The 19,062-nt window shown below is 35.8% G+C and overlaps 1 protein-coding gene across 8 annotated transcripts in view; it reads right to left on the bottom strand.

Annotated features, from left to right (window-relative positions):
• The window catches only part of BIRC6 (baculoviral IAP repeat containing 6), a 226,517-nt gene that overhangs the window by 9,137 nt on the left and 198,318 nt on the right, over nt 1-19,062 (bottom strand). For 7 of the 8 annotated variants that reach the window (XM_032410257.1, XM_032410255.1, XM_032410260.1 and 4 more), the window contains 5 exons: nt 15,648-15,793; nt 14,883-14,993; nt 8,961-9,178; nt 7,178-7,339; nt 3,904-3,981 (listed from right to left, as the gene is read on the bottom strand). In XM_032410257.1, the coding sequence (XP_032266148.1) occupies nt 3,904-3,981; nt 7,178-7,339; nt 8,961-9,178; nt 14,883-14,993; nt 15,648-15,793 (715 nt within the window). Of the gene's footprint in view, nt 1-3,903; nt 3,982-7,177; nt 7,340-8,960; nt 9,179-14,882; nt 14,994-15,647; nt 15,794-18,519; nt 18,693-19,062 lie in introns of those variants that run through there. The other variant, XR_004300267.1, reaches the window with a different exon arrangement.

Here is a 19,062-nt window from a genome sequence, read left to right as displayed (position 1 = left end):
TTTATATATTCATTTGGTCACTTTATTCCTACCACTATCCATTCTTGTGACTCATTCTTATCTTATCCTTAGACTATCCACTAATTTGCCATATTCCTCCTTCTACCCCACATCCCTTAGGAATTATTAACTTTTGATTTCCTGTATTTTCATGTTGTATCTAAAATTTTATTATGGATATTTCAAACATAGGAAAGTACAGAGTATGTAATCCAAAATACTAATTTGCAACAAGAAACTCTATTAGAAGAAATAATAACATCTTTGGTGTGAGGGAAACACTCTTAATTAGTAAAATGCTTTTAGCCTTTTAAAATAGTAAGTACCTGCCTCTGGAAAATTATGCTGCTATTGAGTAGGACTGTAAACAGTGGATGATTTCCAGAACTTTCCATTTTAAGAAAAATTGTTTCAGGGGAGCCTGGGTGGCTCAGTTAAGCGTCTACCTTCAGCTCAGGTCATGATCTCAGGGTCCTGGGACTGAGCCCAACATTTGGCTCCCTGCTCAGCGGGGAGTCTGCTTCTCCCTCTCCCTCTGCTCCCCGCCCCCACCACTCATGCTCACTCTCTTGCTTGTTCTCACTCTCAAATAAATAAAATCTTTAAAAAAAAGAAAAAGAAAAATGGTTTCATATATATATCATTATATATATATAAATAAAAATTATATATATATAAAATGCTTATTTTATATATATATATATATATATAACAATTTTATTTATATATTTGAGAGAGAGACAGAGAGAGCACAAGCAGGGGGAGGAGGAGAGGCAGAGGTATAAGCAGACTCCCTGCTGAGACATGGGGCTCGATCCCAGGACCCCGGGATTAAGACCTGAGCTGAAGTCAGACGCTTAACTGACTGAGCCACCCAGGTGCCCCAATGGTAATATCTATTATAAATGGTTGATTACATGAACCATAAATTATGTTTAACTCCTCTTGCATATGACATCTTTATTAACATCCAACTGGATGAAACTATTCACAAAGCATTATAATAGGTATTTTAAGTACATTATAGCAACATTAAAAACTAGTTATAGCAATGCTAAAATTTGGTGCTACTGTAACAATTCTGATGAAAGTTTTAATGAATAAGACTTTTGATTTTAAATTGTGCTAATAGTTAAGACAATTACTATGTTACTGATGGATATGAGACCTATGTCATAAGACTACCATATGTGATATTTTTATACAAATAACCATTATTCTTTTAAGAATTTCACTACAGAGAAACCAAGCAATTCTAATAAAGCTTGCCACTGTTCAAAATATCTTGGAATTGTTTTTAATTGTATATAGCCTTCAGAAACTTTTTGTGGAATAATTTCAATCTGGCAAAAGTACTTTTATCCTTTGTGCACATGTGATAAATAAAAAGGTAAAACAATGTTGGTTCCCAAAATCTAACCAAGAAGAAAATTAAGTAATTTTCCCTGATCCTCCCTAGTTTGCCCCTGAAGAAGTTTCTAACAGAGCACAAAGAGCAATGTTTTCCTGACTGCATGCATTTATTTCTTGTATAATATATAATAAAAGAACCTCACAAAGAGACCAGTATTTCTTAGGACAGATGCAAAAATCCTCAAACAAAATGCTAGCAAACTGAATCCAGTAATATATAAAAAGAATTATACACCAAGAGACCAAGTGGATTTATCCCAGGAATGCAAGGTTGGTCTAACACCCCAAAATTAGTATAATACATTGTATTAATAAAATTTAAAAAATAGTAGAATCATTTCAACAGATGCAGAGAAAGTATCTGATAAAATCCAACATCCATTTGTAATAAAAATACTCAGTAAGCCAGGAATAAAGAGGAATGTCCTCAACCTGATGAAGAGAATTTATGAAAAACTCACAGGTAACATGACACTCAATGGGGAAAGACTGAAAGCTTTCTTCCCTAAGATCTGGAGGAAGACAAGGCTATTCACTTTTGCACAGAAAAGAGAGCCTCCTCTTGCTCCTGCCCAAGTCAGTTTGTCACAGATCTGAAAACCTAGACTCAGGCAACTATCTAAAATAAAGAGAATGTCATATAGTAACTATTATCATTTATAAAACTAAAAAAATCAGAAATGAAATATTTAGTCAATAATGGAGAAACAGTTCAATTACAGTATATGAACTCAAAAGATTATTAATTATAAAAACATAACTTGGAAAAATGGATATGCTCTAATGTTAAGTGAACAGAACAATGTACAAATGATGTATCTAATATGTTAATTATCATTCTGTGAACTATGTATACAACAACAACAACAAAAAAACCCTAAAGGGAATATATAGAAAAGAAAATTTTTATGTATGGGTACTTAAGTTTCCAAACTTGTAAAATTTAAATCCCTGAGCATAAGTTGCTTTATTTCACAGATTTTGGGTATATATTAGGTATATAGGCAATATAAAAGTTAAAAGCAAATTAAATTTTAAAATAAAAAGCTTTGAAAATTATAATTTTTTAAATTATATAAATTCAACAAAAAATTCAATTCTCAGCTAAGTCTAATTTACTTTATGAAAAATAGGATATCTCTGAATTTCCTTTTGTAGTAAAACTTGTCATAAGCTTAGTTTGTGTTGACAAGAGTAATATACACATAAAAAAAATATTTTAAAGTTTTTGGATTAGAATTGAAATAATCACTTCTAAAATGAAGTAGTACTTGGGAGGAATATTCTAGTAACTTTCTTATAGTTCTCTGCATGAATCATCTAACTTTTTTTCTTGGTCTCAAGATTAACAAAAAGGGAAAAATTATTGGTACTATTTTCTTTTTTTTAAAGATTTTATTTATTTATTTGACAGAGAGAGCATGCACAAGCAAGGGGAGCAACAAGCAACAGGCAGAGGGAGAGGGAGAAGCAGGCTCCCCGCTGAGCAGGGAGCCAGATATGGGGCTCAATCCCAGGACCTTGGGATCATGACCAGAGCTGAAGTAAGACGCTTAACCAACTGAGCCACCCAGGTGCCCCTTGGTACTATTTTCTTAATTCATGAGGATACTGCAAAGTCTTTCCAGAGAACCAAAAAAGTGACATCCTAAGGAATTATTTTTCATATCTTCTTTCACCTAATTCAAAATAAGAGTGTAGAAAAAGAATCTTTTCAGGGTAGGCTTAGCTGGAGATAATTTATGGTGGTTTCTCTTAAACACTAAACTTTAAATGTGAGTTTAAACTATTATGAGCAGTAATGATTTGTTTCTGCTTCCTCAATAAACAAGCAAAAAAGTTAATTCATGTTATTAACATGCTTACCTGTTCATCTCTTAGCTGGGATTCTTAACTATGGAGGTAAAGCCTCAACAAAAAGCATTTGATGGGCTATAATACAACATATTATGTGCTCAAGTGGTATGTGGAAATTAATTTCCAAAATTCAAGACTATGAAATATGTGTGTCAAATGCTCTGGAAAATAAGAACTTCAAATCCCAAGTTTTATGAATTCTAGGACAGTGCTTCTGAACCTCAGATGAGTCCCATTATTAAGGAGATTACAGAAAAACAGTATTATATGTGGAAGAAAATGTAATACTAGTAGTTTAGTAATTCTACTCACATGAGTTTAAGCCCTGTAAGTGACTGGGAGATGGGAGAAAATTATGTCTTACGTTATCTTTTTGCACCATAGTGTACTTTAAGGGCAACTTGGGAATTTTGTTAAAGGTAATTTTGGCGAAGTGCAACTTTTGTCTTATGCCCTAACTTAAGATTCTAAACTCCAGATGAGACAAGACTCATTGTAATAACTGCTCACCTATAAGCTATTTAGGATAGTTTTTTTGGTTTACTATGTTTATTCTTGGTCACTAAAACCAATTTTTAAAAAAATATAGATAGTTCTTTATTTTCTAAGTGAAACTCAGAGAAATGTGTTTACTTGCAAAAAGCTTGAGGTCTGAGGATTCCACTTCTCTTCTGGTCTTCCATGCCACGTATTTAAGATGCTTAAACAAACCTGAGGAAGAAGGGAAGAAAGCATAAACAGAATTGAGTGCTTTTTAAAAGCAAACTGCCACAACTAGAAGCAAAACTGAAATGCTATCATGTCACAGTATCTCAGTTTTATGTCCCCCAGCAAAACACTAAAGGTCAGTCTGTTAGAACAAACTGGCATCTTCAGATGTGATCCAAATCTGTATGGCATTACAATTCCTTCATAATGAAAAATAACTCTTTGCCAAACCTTTTTTTTTTTTTTTTTAAAGATTTTATTTATTTGACAGAGAGAGACAGCGAGAGAGGGAACACAGCCGGGAGAGTAGGAGAGGGAGAAGCAGGCCTCCCGCTGAGCAGGGAAACCGATGTGGGGCTTGATCCCAGGACCCTGGGATCAGGACCTGAGCCGAAAGCAGATATTTAATGACTGAGCCACACAGGCGCCCCTTTGCCAAACCTTTTAAAAAAAATTTTCAGTGGGAAAAAGTAGTACCATTTTACATTAAAAAAATCTCTCTCGGGGTGCCTGGGTAGCTCAGTTGGTTAAGTGTTTGCCTTCGGCTCAGGTCATGATCTCATGGTCCTGGGATCAAGCCCAGCAACGGGCTCCCTGCTCAGCAGGGAGTCTGCTTCTCCCCCTGCTTGTGCTCTCTCTCTAATAAATAAATAACAATCTTTAAAAAGAAATCTCTCTCAAAATTTTGTAAATTTCCAAATGGATATGGTTTAATAGAAGAGATCTTGATTTCCTATTTGCCTCTACATTCAATTTGTTACAATATATTGTTTAGGTGGAAGTATATGGAAAAATTTAGCTTCACATAAACATGAAGTTGGAAGGAGGAGGACTCAAAGACCCCCTGGCAAGGGCCTTGAGGATCTATCTGCTGGGTTCCTCAGAACAAACTTCACAACACAGATACTTGTTCACTCAGACAGCAAGAATGAACTCAAACTATCTGCCAAACAGAGGTTAAGAGGTCATTCTGGGAAAAACAGAACTGGGGACATTTTATCTATACTTGTAAACTAACAATTTCATATAATGGGCAACAGACTTGGCAAATAAGTGGTCCTTAATAAAGCTGAGAAGTCCATCTCCTTGCTCTTCCTGCAATCGTTCTGTGATAGCAATATGCAAAATATACTAATTCATTTAGGACATAATTTCATTAGTAATTTTTTCTTATTTTTTATATTTTTTATTTTTTTAAAGATTTTATTTATTTGACAGAGAAAGACACAGTGAGAGAGGGAACACAAGCAGGGGGAGTGGGAGAGGGAGAGGGAGAAGCAGGCTTCCGCCGAGCAGGGAGCCCAATGCAGGGCTGGATCCCAGGACCCTGGGATCATGACCTGAGCTGAAGACAGATATTTAACGACTGAGCCACCCAGGGGCCCCAATAATTTTTTTTTGAAGATTTTATTTATTTATTTGACAGAAAGAGACACAGTGAGAGAGAGAACACAAACAGGGGTAGTGGGAGAGGGAGAAGCAGGCTTCCCACCGAGCAGGGAGCCCAACTCGGGGCTCAATCCCAAGACCCTGGGATCATGACCTGAGCCGAAGGCAGATGCTTAACGGCTGAGCCACCCAGGTGCCCCTCATTAATAATTTTAAGAGACTTGCACCTGTACAGCTTTGTACACCATTACTTAAGGTACTGTCAAACACTTCATTTTTAGAGCATCCCCGTGACTACCAATGGCAGGTATTCTTACCCCTACCTAGAGATCTGGAATCCAAGTCTTCTTTTTTCTTTCCTGTTTTTTTTTTTTTTTCGGTGAAAGGGAGAGAGGGGGGGACAGAGGGAGAGGGAGAATCTTAAGCAGGCTCCATACCCAGTAAGGAGCCCGACACGGGGCTCGATCTCATGACCCTGAGATCATGATCTGAGCAGAAACCAAGAGTCCAACGTTTAAATGACTGAGCCACCCAGGAGCCCTCATGCCATTAAGTCTTTTTTTTATTTTATTTATTTATTTGACAGAGAGAGACACAGTGAGAGAGGGAACACAAGCAGGCGGAGTGGGAGAGGGAGAAGCAGGCCTCCCGCTGAGCAGGGAGCCCGATGTGGGGCTCGATCCCAGGACCCTGGGATCATGACCTGAGCCGAAGGCAGATGCTTAACGACTGAGCCACCCAGGCACCCCTATGCCATTAAGTCTTAAGGAAGTAATTTCTTAAATAAATTTTAATATTTTACACTTAAACTCTTCAGATTCTAGTCTCTCTTCAGTAAAGTCAACATTGTTATATCCTCTTCTCTGCTCAGTTATAAAAGACCCATTCTTTGTTCTTCCAAAGCAACTAAGGTCTACCTCTGATTAAATCTCCTGCAATAAACTCACAAAGCAAATTCCAGTTTTATGATCTGAGTTTATGATGAAGACAAAACCAAGGGAAAACTTAGTTCACCTTTAATAAACCAGATCAACTTCAAGCACTTGCTCCTCTCATCATCAAAGTGTCTGCTTATGAAGTCTATCAATTTCTTCTGATCATCTAGTAATTTTTAAACATGAAATACTTCCAGCATGGAATTCACTGTTGAAATTCCATCAAGCTATCCAAAATTACTTTGAAAAGTGATGATTGTTCTTTTAAGTCTAATTTTAAAAGGTTTACTGTCATATGAAATGCTTTTATACCTCTTAGTCAACTTCTTTTTCAGATAGAATGCATCTTCCCATTTATTAAAAAATATAAAACATTTTAACATAAGTTAAATGGCAAACATAAGTTCACAATTACATGTATCATGGAAAACATGGATAGCTATGAAAGCAAGAAAAAGTGATGATATGCAAAAAAGGAATACAGAGTTGACAGGACCATGCTTTTGGCATTCTGCTATCCTGAGGCACTTGTGAAAAGGTAACTGGAATTGGAGATATGGAAAGTAAAGAAAGGTGAGAGACGAAGACAGACCTTTGGCTCAGGACAAAGTCTCAACTGGCCAAGGAATATGTTGAGTAAGTCCCTCAGTAACTTCTTAAGACTAAGTGCTTCTCAACACTGTTGTGTTTCTGCCCTTTTTGGTTCCTTCTCTCTCATTCCTCAGGCTAATCTTTGCATACAGGAAAGAGAAGCATGAAGAAAGCCAGGGAACTCTCGGAAAGAAGATAACCAAAAGAAAATTTTTGCTTAAATTACAAAGAACCTTTGGTTATAGTACTTTGGCATTAGAAACAGAAGGCCGAAATTACATTACCTTGCCATCATTATAAAGGTTTGGATTGAATCGCACGCTATGACCACCAGTTGTCTCTAGATTCACAAGAGGAGGTGAACTGGGATAATCTTGAGGAAAATATACATCAAATTCAAAGCAGCCATTTGCATAAGGGGTGTCCGCTGGACCAGTTATCAGAACCTAGTATGCATGTACAAATACACAAAAGTCCATGTTACTCTTCCTTAACACTACTCGTGATTTAGAAAAACACAATCCAACATGAAATAAGAATAACCTTCTTACATCCTACATACATCTCTACCAGAACGTGTTAAAAATGAGATTAAAAGTTAAAAATAACAACATGACTAGAAATGGTTTTAGATTAGGATTAAAGTTATTTAGTTTTGGTGAAAATGGGCTATTAAAGGAAAGATGCCTTATTGGCAGCAGGAGAGCTTACCTTAACATCAAATACCCTTTAATATTAAGTTACTATTTTTCTAAGAGCTTTCCTTCATGATATTTTCTATTGTATTTAACAATTTGAGATTTTAGGTATACTCATCATCACATCCAAAAGGTATGAGGGTAATTTTCTGCAATACACCTTCAGGTAAGTTAACATTTTGAGAAGTAACTTAGTTTTAAATATTTTTTTCTGGGATAATGAGACAAGTAGTTAACAAAAGTTCTCATGTAACAACTTATGATAAAAAGGTTTTGAGAGAACAGTAGGTATTTCCCATAGGGTAACTGGTAGTCTAAAAAATAGCAGAGAACCCAACAGCGAGTATCAGTTATTTAATGAATTTTGTTTAAGTTGATCAACAGATACTAACTGTGCAAGGCATGAGCAGAAAAGCCTCTGGTCCTGAATAGCTGTGTGTGGAGGCAAGTGGCACTAGAGTCTCAATCTGTGACAACTCTGATAGATGGCTGGGAGCTCCGTGTTGGCACTTTTTTATTTAGGTCCAGCATAATGTTTAGCAGAGACAAAGTCACAAGTCTGAACTTACGCGGTCAATTTAGTGATATAATGCTTCCCAACGCAACCATTCTATAATTGGCTATTATGTGTAACAAGGAACAGGTAAGAGTGTGGTCAAATAGGCAAAGTCTATGAGATTTCTACTGAAAAAATTACCCAAAAGAGCAAAATAAAAAAGCAAGCAAGCAAAAAAGGTCTTCAAGTCAATGTGTCAATAGTTAACAGCTGTGCATATAAGGAAGCTGTAACCCAGAATAAAATAACAAATGTAAAGAAAGGTGTGCCACCATTCCCGTCCCTGCCGGGTGTCCAATCTTTATAATCTTCTTGCTGCAGCAATCGCTTAGAACTTAAGGCCAGACCACCATAGTGTTAAAACATAAAGGTGCAGTTATTTATTACTGTACTACCATTACTTAATTCATAGATATTATGGTTCTGTAAATACATGAATTTCCTAGAAAAGGAAAGAAAAAGAATAATTTTGAAGACTGATAGTATAAAACACAAGAGAAACATCTTGGATGACAAGGAAGAAATCTTAACGACTTTTTTCTATTGACCAGCACTAAATCCTTTGATACTAAGCTCTTAAAAATATCGGCTGCATACAACCTTGACTCAAGGAAGGCATTTTGGTATTTTCTTCTAGTTATTTTGAAAAGCAGTCTCATACACATACTCTAACATTAAAAAAAGGACTCGTTTCACTAATGTCCAAAATGGTCAAAAGACTTTTATTAAAATTCATGCTATTTCTAGCGCTCTGTATGAATATTTAAATAATGACATTAGCCAGAGAGACAGAGAAATAGTTGTTTTTTCTACCTTCATGATGTCAAGTCGCTCCTCATCACAGCGCACGAACACACTCGAAGAGGATGAAAGAGGCAGTGAGGTGGACAGCGTCACGGCTTCCTGGGCAAGACGGCGGGCACGGGCAGCGCTATTTGCATCATTTGCATTTTTCACCTGAGACATGTAGTGGTAATTTACTTTAAAACCCAATTTCCCATCTTCATCCTCAGAAACCATCTCAAATGTATCTAAAAGAACAAGAAAAAAAAAAAAAAACACACTGAAAAAAAAGAGAAAGAACTAGAATGGAGGATAGTTGTTACAATGACAAAAATCACAAAGAAATCACTAGCCCTTCTTCCACCCCAAATGGAGGCGACTGAAGCCCGGCGCAGAGAGCAGTCAGCCAGACTGGAACAGCACTGTATGGTGACAGATGGCAGCTACGCTTGTGGTGAGCACAGCAGAAGGTACAGAGATCACGAATCGCTGCTGTACGCCTGAAACTAATGGAGCATTGTGTGTCAACTATACGCAAATAAAAAAAATTTTAAAACCCCACAATGTGCAGAGGACTGAAAAAACAGGAATTATACATGTTTATGTCATACCTACTGCTAGATGGATGAACTACGTAATGGAAGCAAAAGCACGAAATGATTTTTTTTTTTTAAAAGATTTTATCTTTAACTAATCTCCACACCCAAACATGGGGCTCGAACTTACAACTCTGAGATCAAGAGCCGCATGCTCTACCCACTGAGCCAGCCAGGCACCCCCAGGAAATGCTTTCTGATGTACACTGTGGACAAACTGATAGAGTGTATCAAGCAGCTATAACAATGTAAAGCACAAGACAATTTATTCTTAAAATGAGTGGTGTAATGTTTTTGCCAATTCAGATTTTCATTTTTAAAGACAAGAATACGTCTTTTTATATTTGCACTGATTTTGGAATCCGAAAACAAAAGTCTCAGGGTGAAGTTTACTCTTACATTACTTTTAGAATTTAAGTTAATGGAATAAAAGATGATTAGGGTAATCTTCTAAGTACAGTGAGAAAATATAATTAATGGGCTAATTCTTAACCATCTATTTAGGCAGATTTAGAAAAGACTTATTCTTTACTTATAAACTCTGTACACAAAAGAAAGAAAAAAGTGGATTTGAATTTTATCTCTAGTTCAGATTACTCCACCCTAACCAATGGGTTACAACAAAGAGATTTATATAAATTGTAACACTAAATCAAAACCACATACTAGGGGAAATACTGTAATTAGAAGCAACAGTAATTTTTGATCTAGTGTTCATACAATTCTAAATATATGGAAAAACTTTAATGCTATATTATAATTAGCATTAGTGCACCAAATCTCACCAAGAACTTACCAAGTGCAAGGCTCTAGGCTAGGCTGTTTGGGTTAAATGATAAATAGGAAACTAAATCTGCCTTCAAGGAGTTTATAATGTAGAAAAAGAGGGAAGACCTATAAAGTGTCACAGGTCTGTGCACTCCGTATGTTTAAAACAGGAGTGCCACATCTTTATTTAACAGATCTCTCAGAGAGAAAAAGAAACTTTTGGTGCATTTCTTGTAGAAACTATCATCAACTCTGTATGAGCAGAATCTAATTTAAGAAGAAATGTTGAAAACTTAGTTTATTATATAGTACATATAACTGTTACTGATCAAATGTACTGTCTCGGCAAAATTACTTCCTGTCAGTAAACTTGTAAACTGGAGTTACTTCATCTGCCCAATTCTGCCGCCTTTCATATAATACAGAGATAAATTTCCTTCGAGTAAACAGCAATCCACCAGAAACACACAAGCCCATTCGCATGCCTGGAGGAAAACTTTTCTATCATATGCATATAAGAGACCAGGGTCTACTAATACCAAAATTTTATTACAATATTCAATTAGGGGCGCCTGGGTGGCTCAGTCGGTTGAACATTGGACTCTTGGTTTCAGCTTGGGTCAGTGAGATCAAGCCCCGCGCTCATCCTGGAGTCAGCTTGATATTCTTCCTTTCCCTCTGCCCTTCCCCCTACTTGCGTGTGCATGTGTGCTAAATAAAGTCTTATCAAAAAAATATACTTTCACAAAGTCTGTGACACCCTCTTCAAAAGGTAAAAATTAATTCCCCTTTCCTTGAGTATGGGCTAGATTTAGTGACTCACTTCTTGAAGAATAAAGCAGAAGCAATGGTATACAACCTCCAAAAGTAAATCATAAAAGGCCGTGTGGCTTCCTGTTTGCACTCTCTCTCAGAGAAGCTAGATGCGATGTGTGAAGACACTCAAGAGGTCCTATGGAGAGGCTCACATGGCAAGGAGCTAAAGCCTCCTATCAACAGTCACATGAGTGAGCTCCAAAGCTCAGCCCCCAGAGCCAGTCAAGATCTCACATGACTGAAGCTCCAGCCAACATCCTGACAGCAACTTTGTAAGAGACCCTAAGCCAGAACCAGTGAGCTGAACCATTCCTGAATTCCCGACCCAAGGAAACTGTGAAATAGTAAATGTTTTATTTATTTATTTATTTATTTATTTTTAAAGATTTTATTTATTTATGTTTGTCAGAGAAAGAGAGAGAGAGAACACAAGCAGGGGGAGCAGTGGGCAGAGGGAGAAGCAGGCTTCCCGCTGAGCAGGGGGCCCGATGCGGGGCTCGATCCCAGGGTTCTGGGATCGAGCCTTGCATCGGGCTCTCTGCTCCGCGGGGAGCCTGCTTCTCCCTCTCCCTCTGCCCCTGCTGGTGTTCCCTCTCTTGCTGTGTCTCTCTCTGTCAAATAAATATCTTAAAAAAAAACAAAACAACAAAAAAAAGATTTTATTTATTTAGGAAAATTTTTAAGAGAAATAAAAATGGTATTGTACAGTATCAGAAAACAAATGATAGTTATATCCTACAGTGTCTTTACAGGATTCATGAACTGTAACAGTAACAATGGAAGAGAAAAAATAATCACTTTTAAAAGATTTCTAAAAAGCCAAAATCAGCTTTTCAATGATATAGTAAGGTTATATAAAGTAACTCAATCTATATAAATTTTTGCCCACCAGGAAGAATGTTTTCCCAAGTAGAAGGAAACCAATTCTTGGTTAGAATAGTCATCTCTTCTCTCTCCACTACCCTATTCCTGACACCTCCCACTCCTGGCTAAAACTCTAACCACTGAAGAGGAAATTAAAGTTTGCAAATTATATACTCAAAAGAAGAGCAAAAATAGTGAATAAAAATTCAAAATAAAGAACCTAAAAAGCTGATTAAATCTAGTTATATCCAAAGCCTCTGTGAATGATTAAAGATCAGTAAATCCAAAGCTCGGCAATAACAGCAAATCATATGTGGTTTATAAAATGCTACTTAAAATCTTGAATATTGACTATGGACCACTTTTTCTTCCTCTTTATATAGTTTTAGCAAGTATTAGTAGTGCTATGTCTAAAGGGGCTAAGTGGGAAGCAACCGAATGATACTCTTCTGACATACCTAATAGAGTCAGACTAGAAAGGTCTTAGATTTTTCAGGATTTATTTTTTAAGCTAAGCGTGCTTTCAGGGGTTTCCCAACAAAGTTACTGTCTACTGAGCTGAGGTTCAAAATTCCATTCCAGGAATGGACATTAAAGGTTCTGGTAAATATGCATTGTTACCTAGTTGGAGCAACTCACAGACCAAATCTCATTCATAATAAAAACGTAATTAGATAACCAATAAAGAAGCAGAAAAAGTTTCTGAGGTGGGGGGAAGTGGAACAGAGGAATGCTTTCATAGAAAACAGGCTGTCACAAAGTGAAAAAGTATATAGAAATGTGAAGCTAAAGACAGATCCATCTAACATCTGATTCTTGCTTCGTGCAGACCAACTGGGCGGAGGTATATATCAAGCATTTCATTTTTTTAAAAAGATTTTATTTATTTATTTGAGAGAGAGAAAGCACATGAGAGGGGGGAGGGTCAGAGGGAGAAGCAGACTCCCTGCCAAGCAGGGAGCCCGATGCGGGACTCGATCCAGGGTCTCCAGGATCATGACCTGAGCTGAAGGCAGATGCTTAACCAACTGAGCCACCCAGTCGCCCCTCAAGTATTTCATTTTAATGCAATGCTACTGACAGCTCTTGACATATCTCCAGTCTACTTCAGCTGTTTTATTCTACATGATATAGTGAATTTAATTTTAAAAAAGATTTGCAACAAAATACATTAATCAAATTATAACTACACAAAGGCTTTCATTCGATTCAAAAAATTATCTATTTAAACTCTGAGACTCCTTTTCCTGCTAATTGTGATATTGAATGTGGCTACAAGGATCATACTTGATCCTTGTATGTGTGTGGTTTTCCCCAGTAATTTTCATATTCCTTTGTATGATAACCCTTGGAGGGTATCTAGGATTCATGTTGTATTTGTATAGCATTTCTTCTTGGTGTCTTGCAACTTTAAAATTATAGCAATATTTCTGTTACTTTCATAATCATTTGTAGTTATTATATTTTCCTGAATTCAAGTGTTTATTTGTTTTTATTATTTTTTAAAGGTTTATTTATTATTAGAGAGCGAGAGCACATGTACAATTACGTGGAGGTGGGGGGAGAGGGAGAGAATCTCAAGCAGACTCCCTGCTGAGTGTGGAGACTGGTGAGGGATCAATCCCATGACCCTGAGATCATGACCTGAGCTGAAATCAAGAGTTGGACCCCTAACCAACTGAGGAGCCCCCTGAATTCAAGTGTTTATTAAACAAAATGGTCACAACCTATCAATGGCAAGCACAATTTTCCAAAAACATGGATCCATTGGCAGAACTGTTACATTCTTTCTGAATAACAGTATATACACTTCACCTCAATTCTTCCAATCTTAAAATGATGAACAAAGGGCGCCTGGGTGGCTCAGTTGGTTGAGCGACTGCCTTCGGCTCAGGTCATGATCCTGGAGTCCCTGGATCGAGTCCCGCATCGGGCTCCCTGCTCGGCGGGGAGTCTGCTTCTCCCTCTGACCCTCCCCCCTCTCATGTGCTTGCTCTCTCTCATTCTCTCTCTCAAATAAAAAAATAAAATAAAATAAAAAAAAAAAAAAAAAAAAAAAAAAAATGATGAACAAAGACCTTTCAAAGGTCTGTCTGAGTGCTTTATCATTTTCAGATATATTGCCGTATGTGATTTTTATTGCAAACCTGGGAGGTAAGGTAGAGCAAAAGCTAAAAAGCTTTGAAACAGAAGTTTCAGACAGTAGACAACTCTTGCTTTAGTGTTGTTTTTCATATAGTCCAAGTCCTTTGGCTGGTTCTCAAGGGTGGAAAAGAGGCACAGACAATAACAGTTACTAATGGTCACCAAAATTTGGAATTTTAGTGTTTATTTATAGGCTAGCACCTTATGGGAGGGACTGATAGGCTGTATTCTTCAGTCTTTACTTGTCAAGAGTTTTGGAATAGGAAAGGCTACAAGAGAACTCTACATTAACTGTACTTTCCAAAGGCAAATCTCATGGAATTCTAAAATGGCAACAGTAACAGACTTCATTAAAAGTCTCAGGCCTTAGTTTCCTTTGGGCCAGGATATACAGAAATGGAGAGGTCTTTTTTTTTTTTTTTAAGAAATGGAGAGGTCTTAAAGAAAGAAAGCCCTTTCTGCCTGTTCGTTAGACATTTGATTTGGGGTTTTTTTTCCCCCTAGGTTTCTAAAGAATCATGATTCCCAAATATAACTAAAAATATATAAATCCAGAGATAAAATGATAAAAATTTTTGCATGTGTGCGCATACATATTTATACTCTCTACATACTGTGTGCACACACACATATTGATAGGATATGAATGATTCATATCATGAGGAACCTTTAAAATCTTTAATTTACTAGAACACATTTCAGCAGCACTATTACACAATGTGAAAGGAGATCTCAAGAAACGAAGATTAAAACTTCAACTTACCAAACTGTAATTTCTTCATAACAGCCACATATTTTTCTTCAAGTGATTTCAATACTGATAAAGGTTTGGGTTTCATAGCCACCTTCTTTGAATATTCACCTAGTTTTTTTTCTGTTATTTAATATTTCAAGATAAATAACGTAAGCATACATCTTAAAAGATTAAAACAAAAACAATTAACTTCAAGAGTTCAAGTTTTAATTCCAAAAAGTTACCCAATTCTTCACAATTATCTTCCTATTGTACCCATTTAAGAATAAAAGATTTCTATTTCATAAACATAACTAACTTATAGGGCTAAGACCCTTATCAACTTTAAAGCTTAAATTCTTAAAATGTTAATTAGTTTTATCTAATCAGGCAAAACAGCAGAAGCAAAACAATAGATAATACAGAATTATTTATATCTCCCATTGCTAAGACATGAAAATACCAATTTAAACTAAATTCTCACACATTGTCTTCATGTATTCTTTCCTATCCAATATGATGGCATTTTTCAATTTCACAACTACCAACAAGAAGAGAAAATCAGGATGCATGTTGTTAGCCTACCGAATCTTGTATTAATCATACATAATAGAAATAAATATTTTAAAATTAAGAGGCTATTCATGATTAATTTGAAAACCTGACAACAAATTTTTAGGTAAAGGAACTTGCTTGAAAACCATTAACACAGAAGAAAAAGAAAGGGAGTTTTCAGAAGTAAACGAAACATCTCCGGATCCAAAGAAAAACAGCAGAGAAGTGGCAGTGCTATACCTTGATTGGCCTGCCGCAAACTGGTGGTAGCTGCATGGACGATCTCAGCAGTCTTCTGGATGTCTGGTACCAAGAGCGTAAGTCCTTCTGGTTCTTGATCAGATGCATCTGGTTTTACTCCTGTTTTAACATTTTCCCTTTTAGATCTGAATTTTTTTTTAATATGGAAAGAAATGCAAGGAAAATGAAGATTTTAGAATTGAAAAATAAGTACCTCTGTAAGTAAAAAAGTGGTTAAAAGCAGAAGGATAGTGTCATTTCATTTGACATACATATGATATATAGCAGAAATAGTTTAAACTATATTCATTGTTGCTTTTGAAGTCATACAATAATGCCTAGCATAATAAATAAAGTTTTGGGTAGGTTTTTCCTTCAAATGCAATCAATCAATCAATCAATAAACATTGTAGAAATACCATACTGTAAGAAGACCCAGATACCTGATACGTCCTTGGATTCACACTTTTAAAAACACACTGACACTAATTATAAATACCTAGAAGTAGAGAAGTCACTTCTATTATCTAAAAGTAACAGAAGTCTATCCTCCGTCTTCTAAGACTTGGGAATCAAAGGACCATATGTAGTTTTTCACCTTAATAGTATTTGTATTTCACTCACAGTGAATATATTAATTCCCAAGGGGAAAAATAAAAGAAATATTCCAGAGTTAAACACAGGTTCACTGCTAGGTATCTTAATATAATGTGCTTTTATACATCGAAACTGTATTTAAACACTAAGTTTTAGGACATAATCATTTTAGAGGCATTACCTATTCAGGGTCTAAAAGGTACCCAACCTTGTATCAAATTTTACATCATAATAGGATGTACCACAACAATGTCTCAGTCTATAAGGCATCAAAATGTTTCTTTAAATTTTCTAGATGAATACAGAATTTTATCATAACAGTCACTGAAAATAACAAGTGAATATCAATATCCTTTTTTCTATTTCAACTCTCAGCATATATTATTTACATAATAATCATTACACTATTGCTTAGATACTGAAATTTTACATCTTATATACTAAAATTTACATCTTTGTTAATACATTAGATAATATGAACTGAATCACATATAAATAAAGTTGTTTAAAATATTCATGCTAAGGTATGATCTAGACTACACATCACTTATTTTTCTAGTTGTATACCTACCAACAAAACGACTTGGCAATTTTATTAAAACAGTATTTCACAAAGTGGGCATGGAGCCTTAGAGAACTATACAAAGACTGACAAAAGGTAGAAGAGTCCTTAACAAAATGATATGGTTATTTATGTATAAATGAACTGTTCCTTATCACAAAGACAAAAATCTACTCAGAAGCAATTCAGTGCTTAACTTTAGGGAGATAATAAGAGGTAAATTAAGAAGTGCCACTCAGGTGGGTAGCAAGGGTAAACATACATAGTATTATGCATGTGTTTTGAATTGATTCCCATAGTGTGTGAAAAAACGAGTATCCACAGACATTTTTAACTATAAGGTATATATTGCTTAACCTGGCAAGATGACTTAATGTGTCACTGGGTTATTGCCTTTTCTCCTATGCTCTTATCTTCCCTGAGGTAGAAGTCACAGAGAACACATGGTCAACTTTCCTTTGTCACTCAGGACCATTTGGTAGATGTTATATTGAACATCATTTCAGTCATCAACTCCTGCATGTGTACACGTGTATATGAACATATACGTTTGCATGTATATGTAAGGAGAATATAGTGAATGAATATTTTAAGATTGAAATAGCGGCATTTTAAGTGCTAGAATCAAACAAGATATTGGGTCTTTTATAGCTATAAAGTTGAGATTTTCTTAAAGATATAATTCTGGTAGATAAGCTCCAACAGATTCTCAATTTCTGCATTTACCAACAGCTATTCACAATCAGTGACAAACAATGAGGGCCAAGAAAAGTACATAAGCTGCTTGACAATATTCCTTTTGTATTTGTAAGTACTCTCTCTCCCTGCCAATTGTAAATGATTCTTCCTCTAATACCAGGGCTTAAAAAATTCTTAAGTAATAGGGCCACTGACCATAATAGGAAAACAACAGTAAGTAGTTTGAAAAACCAGAAGAGTTATGGTTATAGCCATAATAAAATAAAAGATGGTTTCCTAAAACCTGTCATCAGTTGATCCATTATACGCTCAATAAAGATTTCACTTAAGAAACACATCTTGCCAAGCAGAGAAGAAAGATATGGAAGTGAAGCTCATTTTTCCAGAATTAGGGTACTTTCTCCTTGAAGAAATAAGAATGTCTGGCATGGACAGTAAACTGCATCAATGCAATTTAGAGCAAGTTACCCTTGGAAAAACTACTCATTCTAAATTTCAAGCCCTATACATGAATACCAATTTCCTAATTCCAGTTCTTAAAAGATGATTAGTAGGAGACATTCCTATTATTAAAATAGTTCAAATAGTCAGGATGGTAAATTTTATAAATTTTTTTGACCACCAATTTAAAAAAATGTTAAAAAAAGTACAAAAATCTACAAGTTTAAAAAATGTTATTTTTTATATCAAATGTGTGAAAAAAATGATCTTATATATCTCATTTTAAAGATAATAGTAACTCATAAAACAGATATATTTTAGACCTTTACACCAGGCTCAAATGAGAAATTTTTACGTGAATCATCTTCTTGACAAAAACATACAGGAGAAAAAGGGAGAATGTCCAAAAGGCAAGAGTACTTCAAATATATGAAGAACACATACTCCCTGCCTACCGATGACTACAACTAGTCATTGTCTAATATTAAACTACAGCCAGTAGTCTCTTTTCTATAAAAGTTGCAGGTTACTGTCAACCCATATGTAGGCCCAGCTCATGAAAAAAGGCCATACCTTAGCTCACATCCTGAAGTCTGTGGGAAAAGCTATTTGAGTTCAAGGCACCTAGCTGGAAGTAGGTCTTTGAGACTGACAATGGATCCAACATGGTAAAAGCAATCAGCGACGGCCGCTACCATGGTATCCGCTGCTTTGTGCATACGTTGAATCTGGTTGTGATCACTGCCCTGAAGAAATACGAGGAATCAACTGAAGTTTCTACTATTGCACAGAATTATCTGCAAACATTTTCCACTATGCTGTGAATTCCAACTAAAAGGCTAATAAATTAAGCAAATTTTGGCTCTGTGACATATAATCTGAACTAGGATGTGAGCAAAATGGGTAAATCTTTCTTGTAAAAACAAAAGAAAAGAAAAAAACCATAACTCAACATTCAGTTATAGTGACCTGCCTCTGCTAACACTATCACCCAAAATAAGTTGGATTTTTGTTAAGACTAAATGCAAAATACCAGAATTATGTTCTTTTATAATTTGTAAACTGAAAACAGCTTAATACAGCTATTTTCTTGGTAGAACATTAGGAAAGATCACC

This window comes from Phoca vitulina, unplaced genomic scaffold (genome assembly GCF_004348235.1).
Source record: "Phoca vitulina isolate PV1807 unplaced genomic scaffold, GSC_HSeal_1.0 scaffold12, whole genome shotgun sequence".
Lineage (NCBI taxonomy): Eukaryota > Metazoa > Chordata > Mammalia > Carnivora > Phocidae > Phoca > Phoca vitulina.
Note: the sequence above shows the minus strand (reverse complement) of the source record. Positions and strands in the feature narration are given on the sequence as shown.